The sequence below is a fragment of the Microtus pennsylvanicus genome, chromosome 11 (assembly GCF_037038515.1).
Source record: "Microtus pennsylvanicus isolate mMicPen1 chromosome 11, mMicPen1.hap1, whole genome shotgun sequence".
NCBI classification, from domain to species: Eukaryota; Metazoa; Chordata; class Mammalia; order Rodentia; family Cricetidae; genus Microtus; species Microtus pennsylvanicus.
The window spans coordinates 42,040,317-42,058,021 of NC_134589.1; the positions used below are offsets into that span (position 1 = coordinate 42,040,317).

Below are 17,705 nucleotides of genomic sequence, written 5' to 3' on the forward strand. Positions count from 1 at the left end.
CCATTTGTCATTAACATCCAGAGAAACTCCTAGTTGGGGAACACACTGGCCTTTGGACAATCTTACCAAAACATGTACTATGTACTACAAATAATACTAAGTTAAATCACTTCAAAATAAGTTATAAACATTATAATATCTCAGCCCTGTGTATGTCAGCTTATTTTAATGAAGGTATTCCCTAACGTAACTTCAATACTAATTGTAATGACTCAGCCACACACGTGTGTAGACAAGCCCTCAAGCAGAAGTGCCCAAGGGTCCCAGGAATCTTACAGGACCCCGTGTGATCCACGTGCAGCATGGTTGCATCTTCTACATATGATGCAGCTGCGTTTGCTCCATCATCTTGTATGACGTAACCACGCCACCCCCTGCTGTGCGCATGCTCCAGACAGCCCTTAAAAGCTGGAGGTGCCATCTTCAGCTCGCTCAGGTGTGCGATCTCCCCTCTACCTCCCTCCCTCCCTCCCTCCCTCCCTCCTCCTTTCTCCCTCCCTCCCTCCCCCCCTCACCAACCAGGCCTGTACGCCCCACCCCCAATAAACTCCTAAGTGGGTTTGTTGCATGTTCTTTGTTTTCTTCTCACTCGCGCCAGGTAATTTCACTAATTATATACAAAAAAAATACCATTCCAGGTATCATCTAATACCTAAGCTATATTCTATGACACTGAAAATGTCTTTCACAGCTTTTTAATTCAGTGAGGATCCAAAAGTGATTCAACATGACTATTCTGTTCTTTCAGCTTCTTTATTCTAGAGTAATTTTCCCCATACACACCATATATGTCAATTTTGTATTCCATGCAATTAACTTTTAAAACTGGGCCAATTTTCTTACATATTACTTGATTATTTCCTAGGTGGCATAGCTAACTAACCTGACACACAGTTCTAGGGATGTGGCTCACTGGTACATGCACAAGGCCCTGTGTACAATCTCTTAACTCCACAAGCAAGAAAAGAAAAAAAGAAACCAAAACTAATTTCAAGAGCAGACCAAGTCAAGGAAGGTAATATGTATTTTAATCACATTCTACAAGGTAGACCATGGAAACACACCACCATCACATTCTACTGCCTCTAAAGAGTGTCAGCAGCAATCACTCTCCAAAACACATTACCTCTCAATCAAAAAAAAAAAAATGTTAATGAAGCAAAAGTTGTGTAAACTTAAAGAGGCAATACGCCATCCTACCAAACTCAATCATGGGTGTGCCTGATATACCAGAAATTACAAAGTACTAAACCTCTGCCAAGTTAAAAATGTCCAGCCTCCAAATTCTGTCCCTCTATATAATGATTTTGTTCTTCCACTCCACTTTACAAGTTAACAGAGGACACCAAGCTAAAATAGTTCCTATGATTTTCAGTGCAAAACTTGTAAATACTGCCTAACAATTTTGAAATATGGCCAGAAATTAGTAAGAGTTTAAAATAGTAGAGGCTAGAGAGATGACTCAGTGGTTAAGAGCACTTATTCTTGCAGAGGAACCATGTTCAGTTGTCAGTACCCATGTGGTGGCTCACAACCATCTGTAACTATAGTCACAGGGGATCTGACACTTTCTTTTGACCTCCTCAGGCACCAGGCACACACACAGAATACATACATACATACATACATACATACATACATACTGCGTACATAAATACATACATGCAGATGAAACGCATAAAACACATAAAACAAATAAATCTAAAAAATTTTAGGGTTTGAAATATGCTGAGATGGCAAGATAGCAGAGTGCTTGTTGTAAAAGCCTGGTGACTCAAGTTCAATCCCCAAAACCCACGTAAAAGCAGGAGAGAACCAACTATCTAAAAGTTGTCCTCTGACCTCCACAGGCACACCATAACATGCATGCATGCCCCCCAACACAAACAAACAAGTAAATAAACGCTACAGGAGCTGGAAATTTGGCTCAGTAGTTGGGAGCACGTACTGTCCTTGCAAAGGACCTGAGTTCAATTCCCAACACCCACGCTAGATGAGTCACAACCACCTATAATTCCAGCTCCATGGAGATTCAAAATCTTTGATCTCTGAGTGCACCTACACGCATGTGCATAAATTCACATGCAAACACATACATATGCATATAAAAATAAAAAATGAACTTTTAAAAATATAAATAAAAACACACATGGTGCATATATACACAAGCAGCCAAAACACTCATCCACATGAAGTATCTTAAAATTTTTGTTTTAAATCTCTTCCAACTAAATTTACTGTAGAGAACTTTAACAAATAAAAATGGGAGAAGTTATACTGAATAAAAGCATGACGAATATCTTGCATATCATCATAGAACCTTCATCTGGTGATGGATGGAGATAGAGACAGAGACCCACACTGGAACACTGGACTGAGCTCCCAAGGTCCCAATGAGGAGCAGAAGGAGGGAGAACATGAGCAAAGAAGTCGGGACCACGAGGGGTGCACCCACTCACTGAGACAGTGGAGCTGATCTATTGGGAGCCCACCAAGGCCAGCTGGACTGTGACTGAAAAAGCATGGGATAAAACTGGACTCTCTGAACATGGCGAACAATGAGGGCTGATGAGAAGCCAAGGACAATGGCACGGGGTTTTGATCCTACGTAATGTGCTGGCTTTGTGGGAGCCTAGCCAGTTTGGATGTTCACCTTCCTAGATATGGACGTCCTAGATATGGACGGAGGGGGGGAGGACCTAGGACTTACCACAGGGCAGAAAACCCTGACTGCTCTTTGGACTGGAGAGGGAGGGGGAGAGGAGTGGGGGGAGGGGGAGAAGGGTAGGAGGAGGGGGAGAAGGGTGGGAGGAGGGGGAGGGAAATGGGAGGCTGGGAGGAGGTGGAAACTTGTTTTTTTTTTCCTTTTCTCAATTAAAAAAAAAAATTCTGGCCAGTTGGTGGTGGTGCGCGCCTTTAATCCCAGCACCGGCAAGAAGAGGCAAGTGGATCTCTGTAAATTGGAGGCCAGCCTGGTCTTATAGGAAGAGTTTCAGGACAGCCAATGCAGTTAACACAGAAAAACCCTCTTTCAAAAAACAAACAAAAAGGGGGCTGGAGAGATGGCTCAGAGGTTAGGAGCACTGCCTGTTCTTCCGAAGGTCCTGAATTCAATTCCCAGCAACCACATGGTGGCTCACAACCATCTGTAATGAGATCTGGTGCAGAATACAGTATATATAAGAAATAAATAAATCTTTAAAAAAAAGCAAAATTCTGTGATGAATAAAAAATATTAACTAACATATATGGCATAGAGAATTTTAAAGCAGAAATCTTCATATATATATGTGTGTGTGTGTGTGTGTGTGTGTATATATATATATATATATATATATATATACACACACCCATGTTTGGTAAAGAATTAAGGTTAGTGAGTAATATGAACACTTTACACAACAGAAAAGGTGTTGAAAAAGTTCAAATAAAGTTATAGTTGAAATAGTCAGCCTCTCAGAGGGAACCTGGGAAAGAACCCAGTCCTCAGTGACTCCTCTATAGACCTATTACAAATGCTCAAATCTACACAAGTGTTCTGTAGTAGCTACCGTCAAAAGGACAGATTTCACTTTCAAAGTCTGTATAAAGTTGAACCCATATTCATGAAGGAAAGAAAATGAGATTGCCCTCGGACTTCTCAATTATATTCTTTCAGCTGCAAAATGCCACAAGGCTAATAATATCTGAGAAATTAATCAAATAATGATTTCTTCATAAAAATATTTTCTTAAAAAAATTTAGCGACAGAAACGGCTCAAACTTAACATTTTAAGTAAATTTAAATAGCTATGTACTTTACTAAAGTTGATAAAATAATTTTTTCTAAATTCTGCAACAACAGGTCAACTGTATTAAATGTAACATATATATATATATATATATATATATATATATATATATATATCTTAGACAAAGACTCTTCATGTGTGCTCAGTGTCCATACTGACCTTTTGATACTCCAGATAATTCTTAAGATTGAATTCACAGAACCTGCTTACTGTAGAATGAATTTACTTACCCCTGCAAGACATTTTTCCAGTGTATCCAATATAATCAACTGAGAAAGATACAAATTTTTTTCAGCAGCTTCTCCAAATATCCTCTAAAAGAAAAATATATTCAGAAAACTTGATTAACACTCTTCATTACAAATTAGCACATATGAAATATTAAAGACTAAAGGATCAGTCAGACGGTGGTGGCACACACCTTTAATCCCAGCACTTGGGAGGCAGTGGCAGGTGGATCTCTGTGAGGTCGAGGCCACACTGGCCTACAGAGCTAGTTCTAGAACGGCTAGGGCAACACAAGAAAATCCATCTCAAAAACAAACAAAAGATTAAAAATCAAGAAAAAATATTGATCTTCCATTTTGTCTTCTACATTCAATGATATTTAAGTCTACTATTTCTTACTGTGCCCTAATATTCAAAAAATAAATTCCTGGGTGAATAGAAATAGAGGCCATTTACTAAAGACTGTTGTTAGCTATGCAAGAGTAAAACAAGCTGCTTTATGTTTATAAAATGTCTATGATGTGTTCAGTCATGGTTTGAAAACACTGGTAATCCCAACACTATGGAAATAAAGACTAGTTCAAGGCTAGTCTTAGGAACATAGCAAGTTCAAGGCCTGCCCAACTTACCCGAGAGAAAACATGAAAAGAAGAAGAAAAATAAATGGGAGAGGATGAAGGGAGTAGGTGGTAATGAATCAATGAGGATTAAAAATAGTTCACGAGTTAGAGGTCTGTACCAGGCCATCTCTTTCTACTACAAAACAACTAATTTCTTAATTCTTATCAAAATTGAATGCTGCATCAACAACAGTGAATCTTAAGCATTCACTACTTTCAAACTGAACTCTACATCGTCTATCTACTTAATAACAAGACAATAACAATTTTTTTTTCAATTTTCTACTTTTACCAGGTGGTGGTGTCACACACCTTTAATCCCAGCACTTGAGAGGCAGAGGCAAGCAGATCTCTGAGTTTGAAGCCAGCCTGGTCTACAGAGTGAGTTCCAGGACAGTCAGGGTGGTTACACAGAGACGCTGTCTCAAAGCAAGATAGATTAGATTAGATTAGATTAGATAGATAGATAGATAGATAGATAGATAGATAGATAGATAGATAGATAGATAAGAAGATTTCTATTTTTTTATTTTATTGTTATTATTGTGAGTATGGGCTCACCATGGCGTCCACAAGGAGGACAAAGGACAGATAACTTTTGGGGGCTGGTTCTCACCTCCAACCAGTGTGTGAACCATCTCACAGTCCCTTTAACTTTTCAGGAAGTTCTAAGTGAATGCCAACATCACAACAGTTTTAAAGATGATCCCAAACATAAGAATACTACAGTATAACTGGGAATGCAGCCATATACTCATACATAAAAATTCTATTACTTTGCTCCACAGCAGGCAAAAAGAGCTATAGCAAAATATTAAATGTATTGTGTAAATAAATGTACCCTTTTATAAAAGTTCCTATGTTTTTAGGAAATAAATTTTTAGGGGACTATCATTATTTATTACAGGTTACGAGAAGGGAGAGAAAACTCATTAATATGGTCATAAAAATTAATCCCACAATTTAGGAGTGAAGATCATAGTTTATACACCACATAATTTGTACATGAACAGTTAACAAATACATTCAAGGAATCGGCTAATGAAAAGCATATTAACAGATTCCATACTACCCAGCTGGAGGTGTAGATGTGGCAGGAAAAGAAGGGGGAAAGAATCTATATTATGATCAGTTTACACACAATACAAAAGTCATGTAAATTCTGAATTCTGAAAAATGAAATAAGAGCAATAAGAGATGCTTTAAAGGTAAATATAAAAAGTCAAAATTTAAGTTACACTTATGCTCACCATAAAATGAAATGACTCACATCTTAAATCCTAAGAAAACAGTCCCATACTTTTAAAACATGCTGCTCTAAACTTCCAATTCAGAACCAAAATAGGCCAATTCTCCAAAAAGCAGAAGTTCAGTAATCAGATACTCACCATATTGTTAACGTTCTTTAAGATGGTGGTGAGGCCACTGATGACCAGAGAAAACTTGTACTTGGAAATGTTGATCAGACATTCCTTGTTATGTTCGGTGCTGACTTTGGTATGTGTATTTTGCTGTCCTGTTTTTATTGGAAGCTAAAAGAGAAAAATATTAAGACTTTACTCTTCAAAATTACTAAACATATTCTTTTCAGTGAAAGTCACCTTAGATTTGAATCTTTATCAACCATGGCTAGCTAGATATAGATATATACCAATTTCTAATTTATAATACAACATGGAATTCAGAATAAATCCTAAATGCTCTATCAACTTCAATTTTTGGTTTTCTTTCTGGAAGTCATAAACCTCTATCTACAAGATCAAATCTTCTACCCAGTGCTTTCCAAGGAGAACCCACAGAACCAGAGTTATTCCAAATTACCAATAAGAATGTCTGCAACAAATACATATAACCCTTTCCTATACACACTGAGCTCAAGCATGTAAAGAGCTACAGACCAGCAGACAATGGTGGTACCCTTTAATTCGAAGACTTAGTAGGCAGTGACAGGTGGACATCTGAGTTCAAGGCCAACCCGGTCTACAGAGTGAGTTCCAGGACAGCAAGAGCTATGCAGAGAAACTCTATCTCAACAACAATAACAACAACAACAAAAATAAATAAAAAATAAAACAAAAAAACCCAATAGACGAAGGAAATCTAGGCTGTAAACCTCTAGTCAATGGAAAACTTGTAATCAATGGAGAACAGAAGACAATTGTTCAGATATAACAAACTATAAACCAGGAACAGAGTAAAGACTGACTCCATAAGACCTGGGTTCAAGTCCCAGCACCCACATAGAAGTTTACAATCATCTGTAACTCCAGTTCCAGGGGATCCAATGTCCTCATACAGACATGCATGCATGCAAAACACCAAAGCAGCATAAAATAAAAAAATAAATAAAAGATTAAAAATATTTGTAAAAACCACCCCCTCTTCCTGATGCCAGGTTCTGGTGGCACACCCCTTTAATCCCAGCACTTGGGAGGCAGAGGCAGGAGGATCTCTGTGAGTTCAAAGCCAGCCTGGTCTACAAGAGCTAGTTTCAGGACAGGTTCCAAAGCTATAGAAAAACCCGGTCTTGAAAAAACATAAATACATACATACATACATATATACATACATAAATAGAATTTAAAAGCCCAAAAAGTAAAATTATTAAAAAATAAATAAAAGATTGCCAACCATACCACAGGGGCACTAGCAAAGCAACCAAGAAATTCATCTCACAGGAAAACAGATTCGTTGAAGGGCTGACCTATAGAAGAACTCAGTTACACCACATAGAAAAGCATTGCTACTCAACTCATAAGGGTAATTTTGTACATGAGCATCAGACCTCAATTCACTGTTTGTGTTAGACCCTGCTAATGCTAAAAGAGAACCAAGGAGGCTCCCCTGTGAAAACCATACCTTAGATGATCTCCACTTGAAAGTGGCCCAAGTAAAGATGAGAGGACCAAGTGATATGCCTAAACATTTGCTAAGTTAGTAAGACAGGATTACTTTGACAGCAAAGAAATACCAAATTCAGAGGGGATGGGGTCAGTATGTACGGAAGGCAGTGTACAGAAGCTATCAGATTACATAAAGTTAACCATAAAGATTGTGGAGGAAAAACATGAAAGCTCAGAAAAGAGAATTTTAGAAGATGAAAATGGCAGCAATACAACTGTGAGTTACCTAAGCTCCTCCACACAATCAACAGAGAATACAGAAGAGCAAAGCTGAAGCTCACAAAGATCTACAGAGAGAGAACAAGGTTCTCCCAAATAAGGCTGTGCATGTGTGCATAAACAAGTAATACACACTTACCACAACACCAGGGTTGTATAAGTAAATACATAGAGGAAGCAGAAAGCCTGATGAATGTAAAAAACAGATTTCCCCAAAAGGCAGTACATTCTCAATGAATACACAGCAGTCCAATTTAGAAACAAAACGGGGATGTATACAGCTACATATAGACATGTACAACAGGCTTATGGTCAAATATGAAGAACTGTGGCATGTTATAAAATACAACCAACAGAATTTTCTGCAATGATATTCTGTATCAGCAATGGCCAGCACCTTGGCCATGAGCCAGCTATATGTGGCTATTTTAAACATCTGTAACATAGCTAGTACAGAGGAAGAATCAAATGTTTGATTTTTATTTGAATTTAACTTTAAGTAGCTATATATGATGCAGCTATCAAATTCCACTTGACAATAAAGTCCTAAACCATCCAAATGAATAATAAGTTATTCCAAGAAGCAACCTACAGTGAGAAGAAAATGTGCTGAAATTAAACTCCAGATTGACCATAGGGAAAAGTAGGTGAATAAAATAGAATTAGATAAAGGTAAGTAAGAAAAAGGAGGACAGCCAAGAGAACTACGAAAGAATGAAACCATCTTATTTCTCTCAGTTTTTTAAAATGAATTTCACTGCGTGGGTTGTGGGAATCCAACTCAGGTTATCAACTTTGGTGACAAGTACCTTTGCTGCTCAGTCATCTTACCAGCCCCCCTACACCTTTTTTATTTTCCTCCTTACCATGTCCATGGTTGGGCACCCTGTCCTGCCCTACATTGCTTCCCCATGTGCACATCCTCCCTAACCTGCTCCAACTCTCTGCTAATACACTCCCCCTCCTCCCATACAGAAGATTCACACAGCCCACCACTCCTTCTGATACCCATTTAGGGACATCTGTCTTATAAACTCCATCCTTATTCCAGTGGGGCTTTGTTATCCTGTGGCCTACCTCCCCCTTCCTCCCTGGTTGAACTAATTTCTGACTGTTCCTGGCCTCCCTCTGGAGAGTAGTCTCTCCTTGTCCATTGCCTGACTTTGTTGAGCTGCCCCGCGTAGGTACTCTCTTTCTGCAGGAATACCTTTTTCATCCTCATCAGACTCTTCCCCAAATATGTACAAAGATGTCTACTTGTTCTGCTGTACCTCACAGGTTTGTACTAAATGAGCATACAGAGGGAGAAAAGGAAGCAAAGGAACCAGAATTTTCTGTGGAAACAACATGATTGTAGTTTAGGTTGGTAAGAAACAGGTTCTGGTCAGGTAGATATCTGGAGAATCTAGAAACGACATTTGGGAATTGGCTTTTGAAGCTTCAGTAGTGATTGGGTAAATAAGGTACAAGTGCAAATAGGTTCTTCAAGAATCAAGGCTTCTTGCTGAACATTGCTAATCCCAGCACTCGGGAGACAGAGGCAGGTGGATCTCTATGAGCTCAAGACTATCTTGGTTTACAAAGTTGAGTTCCAAGACAGTCAGGGCTACACAGAAAAACTCTGTCTCAAGAAAAAAAGGAGGGGAGAAGGGAGGGGAAAGAAGGGGAGGAGGGGAGGAGGGAAGTAGAGGAGGGGAAGGGAAGAATCAAGGCTTCTGTGTATAAAACACTTGGGTAGCTGGAAATTCATAATACTATGAAAATGAATAAACTAAAGCTCAAGCCATTCAGGGGAAAGTAAAGCTAGAATTAATTTCTTGGCAAAATCAGTTTGGCTCCATGCTAATACCTTTGCCTATAGATATCTTTTTAATACCTACAGTTTTAAAAATGGTGATTATGTAATGCCTATTTTATGAGCTCAATATTAAATTTCAGGTTGTTACTCCACTCTGCCCAATTTTAGTGATCCACATACTATTAGCTTAGCTATAGCCTGTACCAATTATTCCCGGTTTAGCAATTTGCAGTTAGCTTACCTTTTTCATTCAACTTTGTTAGAAGAATAATAACTTTGACTGTCAATTGTATACTTAAAATAACATTAAAGTAAAAATAAAACTTTATAATTTTAAGGCCATTAAACACTATCTAAAGCATTATTATGTATGTAATATGTAACCAAAGATGCAGAATCCTCTGTTTAATAAAACCAACTACAATATTTGAGGATATACTTTAACTTTTTAATGTATTAACAATATTAATAATAATAATGTGTATTCTGTGCAGTGTCCTTGGAGGCCAGAAAAGGAAGTCAGATCCCCTGAGACTTAAGTTTAAAGATGGTCATGAGCTGCCATGTGGATGCTGAGAACCAAACTAGATCCTCCAGAACAGCAGCCAGTGCTCTCAACCAGTTAGCCCACTGTCCAGCTCAGAATACACTTTTTTTTAAAAAACAACCACTTTCTTTTAGATTTATTTATTATGTATACAGTGTTCTGCCTACATGTATGTTTGCACACCTGAAGAGGGCACCAGATCTCATTATAGATGGCTGTGAAGCACCATGTGGTTGCTGGGAATTGAACTCAGGACCTCTGGATGAGCAGTCAGTGCTCTTAACCTCTGAGCCATCTCTCCAGCCCCAGAATACATTTTTTAAACGTGTTTGTTTCCTGATATGTAAAGAGGACATGTTGGAGTGCTTTTACTCCTTGTAGGATTATTTGGGTTTTTTTCCTGTATGTATACTAAGTGAAATGTAATGTCACTCCTACTTCCCATTATAGAGTGAAAGGCCTTTTAGAAACTCATTAGAATGTACACAGAAGCAAACATTTTAGCTGGTGGTGACCTTTCGAGAATTTCTGAGTGAAACTAGAAACAAACTATCCATTGTTCACAGTACTTTACTTAATATTAGGCTTTCTTTTAAATAAATTCCTATTTGTTAAAATCTTACATCTTAAGTAGATCATAATTTGTTCTAAACAGAGATCATGATTCTAAGGGAATTATTTTTCTTCATGCAGCCTAAGCCCTTTATCTTCAATTATCCAAAGATATCTATATATTCTATTATATTCAAAGATATTTATAATATAGCATAAAATATTTTTAAGGTTTCATTCACTTTTCCCCAATTTGGAAAGTAGTAAGTGCTCATTGAAAAGAAACCCATAAAAGAAAAATTTTAAAACTCTCAAATACAATAATCTTACCTTTTTAGAATTTATTTTACTCAAAAAATTTTTTCATGTACCCCAGACTCAAACTCACCATTTCAGCCAAAAATGACCCTGAACTTCTGATCTTCCTACTTTCTCCTCCAAATCACTAGAGTTACTGGCATATGTGACCATGTCAGATTTTATACAATACTACAGTGAGCCTGCAACTTCATGCACACTACACGAGTACTCTATCAACTAAGCTGCATCCCCAGCATGTCTATATGATTCTTCTAACAAATACAATTAGCTAGGTGATGAATTGCTTAATGAATATCACTCATGTATTTTAACTTCCATGGGAACAAGAGAGTTATCTTTCTCAGAAGCTGTTTTATCCTTTGATTAAGAAGGTTTCTTAAGGCAATTAATTAATATTTGTTGAATAAAAGAATAAACCATTTATATCACACTAACTTTCTTACTGCCTTTAACAGCTACCTTTTTATTACCCAGGGCAGTGTTCCTCAAACTGTGGTCCAAGAGCAGCAGGCGGTCCCTGCAAGTTTGCAGACTTAGGTACAAACAGCTCAGTGAATTCAGAGGGAAAGATTGAACAACCATTTCCTTTGCCTGTATTTTAAAATCTGAACTACAAAGTAACCTTTCTACCATAATCCTATTACTTCCTTAGTAGGTGAAAATCTCCACAATATAAACTACCAGTCTCTTGGCTTAATCCTTTAATTAAGCATTACTTCCCAGGCAACCAGTAAGGCATAGTATCCTAGCCAGAGTGGATCTTCACAGATAGACTTACATCTGGAGGGTCAACAACTACAAAGTTGCCGACCAACCTCCCTATGGGCACATGCACAGGAGCTCCCAACAAGCCCTCACTTAATAGTAGACTTTTACATTTGTTTTCCCATTTTACTAAGGCATAATTAGCAAATAAAAATTTATGTATATGACTTACATAACATGATTTCAATATCCTGCAAAATCATAACCACAATTGTGGCAGTTTGAATTTAAATACTTGGTTCCCAGTTGGTAGAACTGTTTAGAAAGGAAGAGGCATGGCCTTGTTGGAGGAGGTGAGTCACTGGGAGGGGGCCTTCAAGTTTCAAAAGACTCCCGAGATGTCCAGTGCTCTCCCTCTGTGTCCCAGGGTTATAGATCAAGATGTGATTTCTCAGCTGTTGCTTCACTCTTGACATCATGGACTTCAACCCTCTGAAACTATAAGTCAAACTAAACAGTTGCTTTTATAAACTGCTTTGGTCACTGTGTTCTATCACAGCAATGGAAGAGTAAATATGATAATAATCAAGCTAATTAATGAATTCAATACCCAACATAACTATCTTTGGTAAGAGGGAAAGGGTGAGAATATCTAAGACCTATGAAGATACTAAAGTGAGAAGGGGGAGGAGAGTATACCTAAGAGTGAAGGGCTTGCCTATTACGTGCCAGGCCCTGCATTCAGTCCTGAGCACCACAAAAATTAAAAATAAAGTTAGGAGGCTGAAAAGATGTCTCAGTGTCTTAGAGCACTTACTGGTTTAGCTCAGCACCCATACCTGGAGCCAGTAATTACACTCTTAGGAGGAATCAATACCTCTGGCCTCTATGGGTACCCACACTCAAGGGCACAAACCCACATAAAGATCCACTATACATATAACTTAAAAAATAATAAAGCTGAGGGGGGGGGGAGGGAAGATAGCTGGGCATGGTAGCACATGCCTTTAATCCCAGAATTCAGAGGCAGAGATCAGCATATGTAAATTCTAGGCCAGCCAGGGATACATAATGAAATTCTGTCTCAAATAAATAAATAAATAAACAAACACACACACACACACACACACACACACACACAGCCTGGAACCATCAAACAAAAGCAAAGTCTGTTAATATAAGACAGAGAAATTAAACAAACACAAATCAATTCTGTATGATTAAGAAAACATCCCAGGTTGTTACTTACTAACACATCCAGAAGATATTCATAAAGGATATGATGGCACCCATCTGTAATGCCAGGCATTCAGAATAATGAGGCAAAGAGATACAAAATGTGAGGACAGCCTTGACCTACATAGTAAAACCTTGTCTCAAAAATAAGAGCTTTAAAAATTTTAAAGATGGTATTTCAAAAATAAAGAGAATGGGCTGGGCATGGCAGCACATGCTTTTAATCACCAAAGCAAGAAATTTTAAAATCACTCACACACGTGTGCACACACACACACACACACGTACATACATGCACACATGCATCCCTCTAAAACATTTCCATGAAACTACATAGCAACAAAGAACAACATGGGCCAATGAACAATGATGGGCCAACAAAATGACTGAGCAACAGTACATGTCCCTGAGCCTGCTGACCTGAGTTTGATCCTTAGAACCTACACGGGATTGATGAAAGCCGTCATCTGACCTGTACACCTGTGTGTATGCACATACACTGCTCACAGATAAATGGTTACAAGGTGAAAAAGAAAAAGATAAAAGACTTAAAAACAGCCAGAGAGAAAATAGCATCTATGGCAATTATAATGACAACTGAATTCTCAACAGTAAAAAATAAGGAAATGGTATCTTTAACATATTGAAGAGAAAAATAACTGCCTAGATTTCTACATAATGGTGGAATTATGACTCAGGAATAAGGAGGAAATTAAGATATTTTAAGGAAAGAAAAAGAGCAATTACAGCAATAGACTCTTATTTAAAATAGTTCTAAAGAACATGCTTCAAGTAGAAAAAAGGAGCCTAAAAGAAAAGTCATAGTCAAAGAGGGGAGTGAGAAAAAAAGACTTATAAGTAGCAGATACAAGTTCAAATATCCCAGTAATCATGGTTAATAAATAAAATAGACACTCCAGTTGGAAGAAAAAGTCAAACTAGTTTTTCAAGTACTATTTGTAAGAAAAACTTAAAACACAAAGATTCATGGTCAGTGAATGGAAAAGGTCCACCAAATACTAAAAAAAAAAAAAAGAACAAGAAATGGCATGTATGTATCTTGGTGGTAGATGGTTTGTCCAATGTGGGCAAAGAATTAGGAAAGAAGGAGGGAGGTGATGGAAGCAAAAAACAACAGAAACAAAGGATGATTTTACAGCACGCTATTCTAACTTCTATCATCTAATAACATGTATACAGCAGAACTGACACATCTACTAGTCTGGACTTGAGAACTGGCTCAGAACATAGGAGTGCCTCCTGGACAAGCATGGGAGCCTGAGTGCTGCTCTGCTACCCAAGTATAAAGCTGGACCTTATTATGTATGCACCTCTAACCTCACTGCTGTTAGGGGTAGACAGAGGATCCCTGTAGCTTTGGAGCCTGTCCTGAAATTAGCTCTTGTAGGCCACGCTGGCCTTGAACTCACAGAGATCTGCCTGCCTCTGCCCCCCCAACCCCGTGTTGGGATTAAAGGCATGTGCCACCACTGTCAGGTCATAAATCTTTTTGTAAATAACCAAATAAATAAATTTTAAAAGTAAAAAGGATCAGGACTATAGCTCAGGGATAGAGTGTTTTCTAAAATGCACTATATTTTGGAAAATTTTACAACAGCAATAGTAACTAACAAGATGTTCAATTATAAAAAGTTCAAATTTGAAAATACTAACAACATACAAACCATATTCACAGAAAATACAATTAAAATATAAATATTTTAATTTAATTTTTATTGAGAATTTCACATGTATACACAATGAAATATGATCATATACAGCCCCCATTTCTCCCCTCCAACATCCTAGGACCGCCATACATGTCTACCTCCAAACTTCATGAATTTTTTTTTCTTTTAAATAACCCACTAAGTCTAATCAATGCAGACCACATGTGGATGGTTATGAAGCTACTGGATTCCAACCATTGTGGATAGGGAAAAAAAAATGAAGCTACTGGAGTGTGGGCAAACAACAATGGCCAAATCTTCAAAGAAAGAATTTCCCCTCCTAAATAGCTATCCACTGCCAATAAATAGCTCAATGGATAGGGATGAGGGCTCTCAAGTTCCTCACCTATCTATGTTGACTTTTTGCCTGGTTTGATCTTGTGTATTAAAGTATAAGCTAATAAATAAAGCCAAACAGTGGTATGCACACCTCTAATCCTAGCACTGAGGAGGCAGAGACAGGCAGATCGCTAAGTTTGAGTCCAGAGTGGTCTACAGAAAGTTTTCCAGGACAGTCAGTGCTACATAGAGAAACCCTGTCTTGAAAAATCAAAAATAAATAAAGTAACCAAAGGATAACTAGAAAAATATCCCAAAGACAATAAAACACCCTGGGTAAAAGGAGAAATCATAACTAAAAATTAAAATACCTATAATTAAAAATAATAAAAAGGGCTAGAGAGATGGGTTAGCAGTTAAAAGCACTGGCTCTTGCACAGAACCTGGGTTCAATTCCTAGCATCCACATGGCAGCTCACAACTGTCTTTCACACCAGGGATCTGACTCCTACACACGAGTGCACATAAAATAAAAGTAAAATAAATTATACTAAAAAAAAACTAGAAATCACTGCCATTTGTCTGCAGCAGTGATTTTTAAATAATAATAATAATAGCCAGGCTAGAGAGATGTTTCAGTGCTTAAGAACATGTGCTTGCTCTTCTAGAGGACCTGAGTTCAGTTCCCAGATTCATCTCCAGCAGTTAAGAAACTGCCTAACTACAGCCTCGGGAGATCTGTTTTCCACTTCTGGCCTCTGCAGACACCTGCATCTGTGTAAACACACACAGATACACACACAGACACACACTTATAAATAGAACTTTAAAAAAAGGGAGGAAGAGAGGGAGAGACGGAGGGAGGGAGAGACGGAGGAAGGGAGGGAGGGAGGGAGGGAAGGTAAAATTTTTTAAGAACTATTATACTTGGTGAAATACACCAAGAAAGCACCGCCTATACAGACAGACCTTCACAACCTGGGATTTTTATTGTTTTCTCAATCTACATATGCTGTTATAACAGCCCAAACAAAGACAGAAACAAGGACCAAAGAGTAGAGCTGTTGTTATAAGATAAACCTAAAACTACAGAAGCAGCTTTGGAACTGGGCACAAGCTGGAAAAACCAGACAAGCATGTAGAAAAAGCCTTGCCACTGTAAACAAAGCATTCAGAACAATTCGGAGGTGAAGGCACAGAAAAGACTACACAGAATGCCTCTGTCTTTTCAGAGATTACACAATGCTTTTGAATGAAATGTTGACAGAAATATGAACAGTAAAGGTCATTCTGATGAGGTCTCAGAAATGAGGAACATGTCACTGCCAACTAGAAGAACATAGACCCTTGTTATAAAGAGGCAAAGACAGCTGAATACAGCATAATAGTAGAGAATTGCCTAGCGTGCTCAAAGCCCTGGATTCCATCTCCAATACTGAAAAATAAGAAGAGATAAAGACCCAGTCTGAATTGTGTTCATATCCTGGTATTTTACAGAAAGTAGAACTTACGAGTGATAAAATTAGCTATTTGGCTGATGAAATATCTAAACAAAAGCAAAAAGAGCCATATGGTTTCTCTTGACTGCATACAGTAAATCTAAAGAAAGAAATGCCTTAGAGATTAAATTAATAATCAAAAGGGAAGCAATATTACATTTGGATGGTACCCATCCTGACCATGTTGTAAAAAATGAAAACAAGTGTCTGGGAAAGCAATCCAAGAGTTCTCTGTGGCAACATGCTTTAACAGATTGATGTTAAGCCAGATGTGAAGCATCGAAATAACAAAATGATCACAAAGGTATTTCAGGAAATTGTAGGTGCTGTTCCTCCTGTCACAGGCTTAAAATGCCAAAGCTTGAAAAAAATCATATCAAAAGAAGGGTTTGAGTAGCAAACTTATAGTTCTAGCCTGGAGGAGTCACAGGCTAGCATTCCAACCCATGCCACACAGATTGCACCCACCCAGCAAGCCATTAGCACCAAGGCTTCCAAGGGCTTTGAAAGTCCAAACTCCACCCCAAGGTACATAAAAGGCAAGATGCAGAGTAAAACCTAGTTATTCTTGAGCCATAAGACACACTGTTTACATTGTTGGGTTTTGGACTTACTCAGGCAAGATCCACAAACCCTTTCTTCTTTCCTATTTCTCACCTTTTGAGAACAGATCTATCCTCTCTGCCTGTCCTATCCTTGTATCTCAGAAGCAGAGAACCAATTTTCACAACTTCATAGCTGGACAACTTGCCTCCAGATGAACAGTGTCTTGAATCTCACCTATGTCTCACTTAGATAATAAAGAAATGACACTGCAGACTTCAGAACAAGTTCAGACTCCTGGTGCTACTGGAAGAGCACAAAGGTACTCTCCCCATATATGAGATAAACATGACTTCTAAAGGACAATGAAAAAAAAAACACTATGGTCTGAAAGCTTGTTTCACATCACCCTTATTCATATGTTGAAACCTAGCCCTCGCTGCAATAATTTTAAAGGTGGAGTGATAATTAGGTCATGGAGCCCTCAAAGAATGATTATGTCTTGAAGAAGCCCAAGAGAAGTAAACATGATGGCTCACGCCTCTAATCTTGGGTAGGAAAAATGAAGAGGACTATGAGTTAAAGGCCAGTATAAGCTACACAGCAAGTTCAAGAAGCAAGTCTAAGGAACATCACCTCAAAAACAAAACAAAACAAAACAAAAAAGAGCTAGGGATGTATCTCAATGGTAGAGCGCTTGCCAGCACTAGTGAAGGCTCTGGGTTTAATCTTCA

General features: G+C 38.1%; 1 protein-coding gene across 6 annotated transcripts in view; it reads right to left on the reverse strand.

Moving 5' to 3' along the window:
- Positions 1-17,705, reverse strand: part of Nf1 (neurofibromin 1) — a 262,777-nt gene that overhangs the window by 213,202 nt on the left and 31,870 nt on the right. For all 6 annotated transcript variants that reach the window (XM_075991447.1, XM_075991443.1, XM_075991442.1 and 3 more), the window contains exons 2-3: positions 6,028-6,171; positions 4,022-4,105 (exon numbers count right to left, since the gene is read on the reverse strand). In XM_075991447.1, the coding sequence (XP_075847562.1) occupies positions 4,022-4,105; positions 6,028-6,171 (228 nt within the window). The remainder of the gene's footprint in view (positions 1-4,021; positions 4,106-6,027; positions 6,172-17,705) is intronic.